The 10,668-nt window shown below is 40.4% G+C and overlaps 1 protein-coding gene across 1 annotated transcript in view; it reads right to left on the reverse strand.

Annotated features, from left to right (window-relative positions):
- LOC104411417 (phosphatidylinositol 3,4,5-trisphosphate-dependent Rac exchanger 1 protein-like) overlaps positions 1-10,668 on the reverse strand; it is a gene marked incomplete at its 5' end in the record, with an annotated part of 83,911 nt that overhangs the window by 55,660 nt on the left and 17,583 nt on the right. The window contains 2 exon segments of the mRNA XM_010021829.1: positions 1-65; positions 3,924-4,085. The exon segment at positions 1-65 is cut by the window's left edge and continues 10 nt beyond it. Of these exon segments, the coding sequence (XP_010020131.1) occupies positions 1-65; positions 3,924-4,085 (227 nt within the window).

Genomic DNA, 10,668 nt, shown 5'->3' on the forward strand with positions numbered 1-10,668 from the left:
GCTGAGATTTTTAACAAAGTCCCTTGGAGCAAGAGCTGTGTGCAGATATCGGTCAGATTTGACCCCTGAAAAAAGAGATATTGTTTATTTTTAACTTCTTTGTGTGTGCACCATGAAGGATTTTTACTAACACACTGTTATTTCATCTGCATGTCATTGAACTGTGAAGTAACTGATGCACTCAGAAGAAGGAAGTCCTCAATTTCTTAATGTGGCTAAACACATCATGTTTTCTCTGGATTACTAATATATTTTGGAGTCTTCATACACTATAATAAATCTTTCCTATTGAACTCCAGAAACAACCACTTGTTCTTTTGACTTGTTACTGTCTGCAGGAGAACTCACTGTATCTCCAAATCCTGATCCCAAAGGCCTACTAGCACATACACAAATAGGAACAGAAACCAACTGACCATACAACATAAAAGCATTCTCCTCTCGTGATTTGCCAATAGAGGAATCAAGGGTTCAGAGCCATCTCAACATCAAATACTTGATTTTCCAAAAAATACCCAAAACCAGCAAAAGAAACAAGCACAGCAACGTTGGAGTCAAACTGTTACTGACAGGAATCACTGGGTAAAATAATCTGCCCTATTTTGTGCAGGAAGTAAAGCAAATGATTGCAACGGTTGCTTCTCACCTTCAAATCTAAGAATCTTTATTTTTCCATCAGACCCATTATGATGGTATCTAAACACTGTTGATGCATTTCCTGTTTGCTGTTGACCTCGCTACTTCTCATTTATACCAATCTGAGAGGTTTTTTAATAGTAAGAAACAGAGTAGGAAGACTTATTTAATGTTTTCAGCAACAAAATGGAATTTCTCACCTTTCTAACTGGGACCAAGCTGCTGGGGCAGGGGAGAGGAAAGAATGAAAACAACATAGCTGGTGAAAATGCAAATTACAGCCCATTATAAAGTGATTGATCTGCCTAAGCACTAAGGCGTCTCTTAAAACTCACACTGTTCTGTGGTGGGGGTTTTGCTTCCCTGTGCATTTCAGACTTGGAGAATTTGGGGATATGTAGCAATTGTGTAAAAATCACTCACAACGACTCATGAGAAGGAGAACTCCCCAAAGAAAAAAATATATAATTAATAGAAACAGCATATTAACTTACATCAACACTGTATTCAAAAGTATACAAACTGTATACATGCATCCTCTACTTTTCCTTCCCCCTCCTTTTTTTTTCTTTAGCTAGTCTTTGTTTCCCAGAAGGATTAACCAGAATCAAATTGTCCTGTCTGAAGTTAATGCATAATATACATCTACAAGGATTCTGTGCATTCCAGAAGAATGAATCTGAGCAGAGTTCACTTTGCTGAACAGACCTCTGACTAAGTTGCAGGCCTTCAGGAGCTTCCCAGATTTGGCCTTTAACATGTCCCCTCATTATAATCTCAGAAAGAGACTGACAGGATGATGCCAGGATATGCTCAGTGTATGACGGAGATAGTGATGGTTGCATTAGAGAGGACAGGCAGATTGGTGGTGGACATGCTGAAGAAAATCTGTTGAACTGAGGAAACTGCTCTAAAAAACAACTCCTGCTCTTAGTGAAGCTGCAGATGATTCTCAAGAGCAAGAAGATGAGACTCTACAGAAGCAAAAAGATGTCACATTGCTGTCCATGTTGGAAATACTGAGGGTGGCACTGGTGGCCACAGGATGAAGATCAGACCAGGGATGTCCATTGGGACAGTTGGAAGGAAGTACAAAGTGAAACTGCTGGTCTGGTTAAACAGAAACTTTAGACAAGGTGAAGCCTGTTCCAAATTAAGTGAACAAATTAACACCAAACTTCATGCTGGGCTTCTTGCACTCTTCCTTGCATTCAGAGTACATCCCTTACAAAATACTTGTTCATAAGTAAGCTGAGTGTCACTTCATTTTGACAATTTAGATGCCTTGGATTAAAACTGTTGGAAGCTGTAGGGCTTGTAAAATTACTACATCAAATTTATTGTCAAATTATATGTATATTTTTACATGTATATATAAACATACATATATGTATATGGTTATATATATGTATATGCCATACGTATATATGTACGTATATAACCATATATACAGGGCACCAGTGTTTCAGAATCCATATCCATGCTAACAAAAAAGGGAAATTTTCTATTTCATAGGAGGAATTGCTGTTAGATAAACTAAAAATAGGCACACATTTATCTTATAGACTTCCTCCTACAGCCAGCTCTGTGGCTTACAGCACTGCATTCTTGAGCTAATAATTTAATTCAGCAATTGCAGCTTTCCACAGGTAGGAGCCCTTCTCATTAGGAATAAACTGCAAAATACATCTGAAAACTAAAACCAGCTGCTTACAAACACAGCACTTTGCTCTAGAGTCATTATTTATAAAATCCCTAGCACTGTGAAGATAGGAAACTGTCAGTGAGGTTCAAACTTCTTTACGTTTACAGAATGAAAAAATGCCACTGTGTTGAGTATTGGCCTGTATCTGTGACACATAAAGCTCATTTTCCTCCTTTTAATATGCCACTAGAACAATTCAGAAATGTCCACAGCTTACTGGGAAGGAAAACACCTCTTCCTTTCTGAAATTTTGAGCTGAGTGACCTAGGTGACTTTGTTACAAAACTGTGTATAAACAAACCTGACAAGGTTTTCAGCCGCAGAATGTTGCTGCAGGTAAGTCAAACCCTAAAAAAACCCCCAAAAATATCAGTAAGTTTGGATACGACTTCATTTATGGCATCAGGGCCACTTGCTTCAGGCTCCAGAGCTCAAACCATGCCTCTTGCCTAGATGAACCTGAAATGTTTTAACTGCTTCTAGAAGTCTTGCTATATAGAACATTACATGACTTTGTTTGCTAAGCTTGCTATCCAAAAATTACACAGCTGGATATTTGGGTTGTTCTCATGACTTTAGCTGGATGCCAAGAACATCCTTCAGGGAAAAAATGAGCAAGGTTTAAAACATACACGAAAGATAAAAAACAACCCATAAGAGAGTCATGGAGAGCACCCAAGAGTCCGAACATGAGGATGTTTACATGACCTCTAACAAAATGTCCTCAGCTAAGAAATCCTCAGCTGGCAGTAATCAGCCTCGACATTTTAAGTATCAGCCTCACCAAATGCCAATGCCAATCTCTCCAGGAGACCATTTAACACCCTGACTCCCTATGGTTCACATCCCAGAGGTTTCCAACTCCACTGATTCAAGGGCCTCAACTGCAGTCATCACAAGATAAGCTGCCAACACTTCACACACCATTCTGACTTCCCAGTATTTCTTCTGAGTGGCTCTTTTTCCTGATTTCCTCTTCCACCCAGATTCATTCAAGTTTTCTCACTCTCTTACTTTCCTCCCTTCCATAGTAAATGTTTCTACCTACACAGATCCACCTAGTGATAAACACATCAACAGAAACACATCCATGAGTAAGTTAACTGCACCAAACAAATACACATATACCAGTTGCTTTCTAATCTAATACTTGCTAATGTAACTTTCATCTTTTAAACAGGAAATCTGTATGAAGATAAGTGAAATACTTTTCAAAGCTCCTGGAAAAAATAGTGTCTTGTAGGAATAGAAACTTCTGTTATTTAGACCAGTCCTGATTTCATCTTCTAGACCTATTTGATTTTCAGATGAGATCTACCCATTTGAAATTTCAGTCCATTCTAGCTCTAACAACTTCCTTTCTTTCATAATCCGTTTGTTCTGCTACAATTTAGCAGCAAGCTGCACACCAAAAATAAACATAAATTCTAAACTCATCAGTGTGATGCCACCCACACCTCCAAGAGCATTTGCACATCACGTAGGAAACAAAAATCCCTGTACATAGTATGAGTCACTAAACTTCAGCCCCTTAAACTGTGTAGCAAACTGCCTCCGGAGAGCTTGCAGTCCTGCATCATACCTCCCATCCTTCAATGTGGGACTGCAACTGTTCAAGGGCTTCCAGTTTCTCCATCTGTCTCTTGGTCTCGTTGATATTTGTGCAGACTGTCTTCATGGCCTGCAATGCGTTTTGGACAGCTGGATGATCAGGATGCTTGGAGGGAGTCCTCTTAGCTAATTCCTTTTAAAAAAGAAAGAAAAGATGTACTGTAAGCTTAGAGGCAGCTCATGGAAAGGCACAAGCATTAAGGTGCAATCCCATAGGAAAATGCCAGAACCACTGCAAATTAAAGAGGAGTTGTGAGCATGTTACTGTAGATGCTGTTCTCTGTTCTTCGCCTGTGCAGGGCTGGGGGGAAGCAGTAGGGTTGGGAATGCAAGTGTGAAGTTGAGACTAAGGAAAAGAGTGGGGGCTTGAGGGAAGGTGAGTTTGTTTCTCACTATCCAAATATCTCATAATTAGCAATAAAATGAGTAAAGTGCAATTTGGCTGTGATAGTAATTCCAAAGTGATTTTCCTGTCTTTACCTCTATCCACAAGCATTTTTCATCTTATTTTCTCCCTCTCTCCCTGTTGAACAGTGACAGTGAGAGTGTGGCTGGGTGGGCAGCCAGCAGCCAGCCCAGATCAACCACCACACCTACAGCTCTGTGCATGATGACTGTTCAGAAACTGCAGGGAAATTCACTAGCCACAGCCTTCCTGTGTTTTTATGTACAGTAATAATTTTATGAAGGAAGAAATTCATTTACAGAAAGTAAGTAACTTTCCCAATGGCAAATGACTTGCAGAACCAAGACTTTCTGGCACTCAGTTCAGCATCTGAACTGTGGAGAAACAGGCCAAGAGAACAGCAGGGTAACAGGGTCTCTTCCTCAGATCATGTTTGGGAGGTTGAGGCACATGTTTTGACTGGAGAGATTAACATAGAGATGAACAACATCTCTGCTCTGGAGGAGTTCCTAAGAGACTCTGCTTCACCTGATTCAACGCCCAACAGCCCAGTTAAACACTGCCCACAGAAGCTGTGGGAAAACTTGGCACCTGACAGTATTAACCAGTTTGGCAAAAGGGGTAACCACTGTCAATTCACAATTAATCACCATTTAGACCAACAGTGTTTTATAGTCAGCCACAATTGGATAAAAATACATTAAAGAAACCTTAACTAAGGCTGGTAATTTCATCTTGATACGTAATATGGTGTTTAAGACCCACATTTTTAGATTGCTTGGAATATTTAACTTTCTCACTATGTTCTATTTTGCCTCAACATGTTATTTGGTTGTTTTAAAGTCCCATGTCTAAATGGCAAACTGCTGCTGAATTGCATCATTTTGCATGAGACACCAGAATGAGTCTGAGCACCACCAGGCAGCCTGCACAGCACTGTGGTCTGAACATAGCTAAATTGCTTCAATCCGTAGTTCCCACAGCTAAGGGCAGACAGCCTGCTACAGTTGTTGTTCATCCAAGATAAGTGATTACAACCCCCAAATGCCACTCATGGGCTCCATCTAGGCTTACTCTGTGGTCTGATTTGTCTTTTGCTTCTCCACATCAGCACATTAACCTCAGCAAGTGTCTCTTCACCACACAAGATATTGACATTAAAGATCTTTGTGCCATGCTATCTTGCTGGGTGCTGGCATAATCCAATTTCAGGTATGATCCTAAGTAGTACTGGGGCTCACCTTGCCCAAGTTGGTCACACAACCTGTAATGCAAGCACTGCTCCTCAACTGACTAGTGTCCACACAGCCTCTAGATCAAATTAACTGGTAGTTTTAGGCTCAAGTTACGTGGCCTGTCACAGAGTGGAGAGATGTGGGCTGAAGTTCAAGTTCTGCTTGCATTGACTTACAGTGACTGTAATAGCTGCTAATCCAGACACTCAGAGCTACTAAATCAAGGAACTTTCTCTGTCCTAGTGTTGATTCACAGATCTGCTTTACAGAGTTCTTCAGACAGACAGCTCTTCAGCATGTGGCAGGTTTGTGTATACTTAGCTGTACTTTTCTACTAGGAGGAGTAACTGTAGAATAAATAGACTGGGGTGCTCAGATACGAGCGAAATTGGAAGGCACACTTGAAAGGAGGAAGCTAGAGTCAGAAGTAGTACAGATTTGTTTCAACCTTTGCACAGACTCAGTGCTTCCCCTGCTTCCTCACACTGGCAAGACTTAATTCACTAGCACTAGTAAACTATCTTGAGACCCAGTGTTACAGAAACTCAAAGTATTTTAATTAATTATTTATTATCTTCTCCATTTTGCAGAAGCTTTTAAAGTGACATCTGCATCTTGAGATTAAACCACTTGGTGACCGAGGCTTTTTTAAGCAATGCAAGAGACAGGTCTCCTGAGAACTGAAATACGGCAATGGGAGGCGCTCTCATTCCCACACAGACAGACCCTGGAGACAGAAAGGCCCAAATGAATGGACGGGAATGCTGACAATTGTCCAATGAAATATAACTACTCAGTTCTTGGCATAGATTTGGTATTCTGAGAATTTACTCATAGCTACAATTTTTCTTTTTAGAAAATTATAAATGGAGATTCACAATGGTTCTTGTCAGATGGATGACAGAGGAGATGGGTAATGTGCTGGCAGCCGGGAATCCCGGTAAGAGAGAGGAGTTAATGATCTTGGTTGATTTAGAGAGTAACACATGCACAGGAAAACGGGGCTGGCTGCTACAAATGTCAGTTTATATCGCAAGTGAAATTCCCTATGGATTTTTTTACTTTTGCTGAAGATAAGGCCAAGGAAAGTAAGTGTTCAAGAAGAAAAGGCAGGAGAGGGAGGTTGCACTTTGGTGACACTAAGCTATGCTCCATGCTTCCAAAGCAGAGTGCAGAACTTTTGTTAAATGACTCTCATTAAAAATCAATGAAGTTCTGCAGCTCAAGTGTCTCCCACACTGCTCTGGAAACAGATACGTACACACTAGCTCTGTTTAAACATCTCTTTCCGAAATATCACCAGGACACAGACAAAGAACTCTTCATTCACAGCAGCCCTCTGCTTCAATAAGCACATCATCTTCCCCACTCCTGCTGCCTGCAGTTCTGCCCAAGGAGCCAGAGAGGTGGCTGGAAAAGGCAGGAAGGGTGCTGGCTGGGGCAGTCAGCTGCATAAGTGACACAGACAGTGAAAGAACTTGTCTCGCCACTGCCTAGTCTTAAACCCTATGAGGAAGAGCCATGCTGCTCTGACAATGCCATTCCCCAGAAAAGCAGAGCCTAGCACTTCTGAAACACAGTCAAGGAGCCCGGGGCACTTACTTATTTTAGTGACAGATTTATGATGTGCAAAATCTGAGAGCATTTGACAACATTTTGAAAAGCAGCTGAGAAACAGACCAGATGGCAAACCTTGGGTATGACGGTCTTGTCCTCCACAAAGCTTGTGTATGTTGTCTGGAATTACTATCTTATGTATTGCAACTCACACACTAAAAGAAAGGTCCAGGAAATGAGGTTGATGCCACTTGCAGAAAACTATTCCTTGCAAAGAGTTTCTTAAACTGATTCATCATAATTCTCCAGTGGTGAACAGAAAATCCGGTATTTTTCACTGCCTCTAACTTCTTCACCATTATCCTCTCTGCCTTTTCTCTCTTTTTCAGAAGGTAGGTGAGTTGCAAAGGTATTCCATATCATAAGCTGGGAGGAAAAAAATTTATTCTTTAAAGAGCTTAAAAGACAGAAATGGGAACTGTGTCCTCTGGGCAAGGTTTTTTCTTTTATTTCACTCTTCTTTTATAACTGCAAAGATTGGAGGTTATGCCACTTATAACACCTACACACAAAACACAACTCATTTTACAACAGGAGTTACAGAGCACTCCAAGCTGCAGTGTCCTCCTGAACAGCATACAGAAAGGAAGGACAGGACATCTACATCTAACCTACTAAGAAATGACAGGTTTTGCTTATGCAATGGAGTAAAAGGATTTCCACCTTAAGTATTTCAATCTCAGATGTAGCTTTAAATAGCTGAAGGTTAAAAGAGTTCTAAACAGGAGAGAATCTAAATATAAGAACTAAATCACAGAAGAAGACAGACACATCAGCTGCTCATACATTTGTCAATTCGTTACTGTGCTTAACCTCCCAAAAAGCAACCACCAAACAAAAAAACTCTGAGGAGAGAACTCAGCAAAAAGAACATGACACAGGAAGATGCAAAGAGGTGGCAGAAGGGATGAGCAGCGAACAATGCAGGCGGGCAGAGGAAACGGGGGGGGGTTTATATGTCAAAACTATTTTAATATTTCCTAGAAAAAAGGATGTTATTCTGCTTAACTGATCTTTCTACAAAAAAGACATCTCTGTCATCCTTCCCCATGCCCTCCCCTGACACATAAAAATGGTTGGTTGTGTACTTAAACCTGACAACTCAACACAGGTTTTGCAGCTGAAATTTCCAAGTCACTGTATTTTAAATTCCTTCCTCCTACCTGTATACTCCTGAGGACACTCAGACGTGGCTTAACATGGATTTTTGCAATGAATATTAGCGTTGTGCATTGACTGGTGCAAATCATGGCTTGCTAGGCTGCCTCTCTCTGCACTACAAACCACGGCACACATAAAGGACGGTTTCAGAGGTACATCCGTTGGTTACCTACTGAACATCTCAAGATTACAGATAACAAACACAATGTATTTCTTTGCTTATCAGTTCAAAAAGTTGTGTTAATAAACAGTTCAGCTCCAAACTGTGCTCTAAAAAAACCCAAACCCCAGAACCCAAACATCATCTTTCTGTGAATGTTCCAGGAGGTTTATTTTCCTGTTTTAGAGTTTTGAATATTTGCTTGTATTAAGATTTATTTTCCACTTAACCTAACCAGAAAACAAATGTTACACCAGGCTCTATCTGTGTACCTGCCAATCATAACAGGGTTTTTTATTCTGTATATAATTAAAATTTATAATTTATGTCAATGTTTCTGCAGGGTAAAGACTAGACAAGCAACAATAAATCAGTGAAACAGATTACAGTCAATGTGCCATCAAATCTATGACATATGCTAAATTAAAATGCAACTAAAACATGTTTCCAGTTTTATAAATATTACCAGTTATCTGTGATTATATATAGAATGTGTGGAAGACAGAAGTATGATTTATAAATTGGCAGTGTTCCTGACAACTCTGTAGGGTATATACCATTTTTAATGCTGTGCTACATAGAACTGGATTTCAACCAGGCAATGTGATGAATCTAAGAGCAGCACCGCTTTTCTTAGGGGGGGAAAGGAAGGGGGAAGTGGAGGAACCAACAAAAAAACCCACAACAAAACCCCAAACCCCCAAAGATTAAATCTGTTCACTTATGGCCTATAGGAAGGTTCTGTTTCTTGAACAGCTTGAGAGGAATGGAGAGGAAGAAGAGGGAGATAGTAAATTAAACTTTCTCCAACCTAGCTTCCCATCTTTCCCTTTCAAAGTCCCAGCACTGCTATTCTTAAGACCTGTGTGTGCCCCCGTGTTGGGCTTTCCCTCTCAAGAGGATTCTGAATCTGGTCACTCAGCTTTTTGCATCCAGATTTTTCTTCCTCTCCCAGGGTCAATGACTCTTCCACCACATTAAGCAATACATAGTTGCTGCCTGAAATTGTCCATGGAGTTGTGTACATTATGAGGTATTTTTAAAGCACCAGAAGTGGAATGTGCATTTCTGGCTGGAGTCTCAGCAATTCCTTAAGAGAACAGACATCAAACAAGAAACTACCTCGGTGACATGCGCTAGGCTGCTGGGAGCCGTCGGGGTGCAGCTATCATGTGCTGCACATTCCTGGTGTGCCGGGAGGACGGAGGCAGAAATGACTGCTCCTAATCCCCACCCCAGCGGTGTGATTAACTCATGATCACCACTCCCCTAGGGTTTTCTTCTCACTGACATAAATGCTCTTTATTCAGGGAAAAAGGTTATTTTTGTTCAGAGATTGGTTTACACAAGCAGCTGCGTCTCCTCTTAAGTAGTGTGGTTCACGCTAATTAACACAGTCATACAACTATCACTGGTGAGACCTAGCTGCCTTAGTCCAAAGTGTTCTGCTAGGAATACATATACAGCAAGCTACATGCACTGGAGTTTTAAGTTGCTCACACAGTATATGCTCTCAAGGCCTGTGCATCTCTTCACTGCTTTCCATCTCACCAAATCAGAATGCTCATCAGAACAAGCAGTTTTGTTTCGTTCAAGCCTAGTCCAAGCCCCTTTCGCACTTTCAAGGAAGTCTTACAATGAAGCTCACTGCTAACAAATATTCGTAACTCCTACATCCTCTAATAGACTTCAAATCATTGCTGAAGATTCACAACTAGAAAGGGAAGTGGAGGGCACATTACAGAGGTTTTGGACTGGGGATAAAACTAACTTACTGACCAAAAAATCCTGTGCTAATTTTCTTGCATGCTGTCTGAAGCAGACAAAAATATTAATATCATCACTTCTCTGTTTGCATGGTGTTATGAAAAATAAAAACAACAAAAATACCCCACCAATCCCCCTGGTTACAGTCAGTGACTGTAACATAAGATGCCCAACTGCAGGATGCCATACTTGATATTGGAAATAACTGTAATATATGCTTAAAGTGTATCTGCACCTGGAGATACTCCAGTATATTTTTCCTAATTAAGTAACTCAAATTAACTCCATGCTAGATGCTATTATTCTGAAGAAGAATACTCACATACAGTATTAATAAAAAATAGTTATAGTATTTTAAACACATGTCTTT

Source organism: Nestor notabilis, unplaced genomic scaffold (genome assembly GCF_000696875.1).
Source record: "Nestor notabilis isolate BGI_N333 unplaced genomic scaffold, ASM69687v1 scaffold8759, whole genome shotgun sequence".
NCBI classification, from domain to species: domain Eukaryota; kingdom Metazoa; phylum Chordata; class Aves; order Psittaciformes; family Psittacidae; genus Nestor; species Nestor notabilis.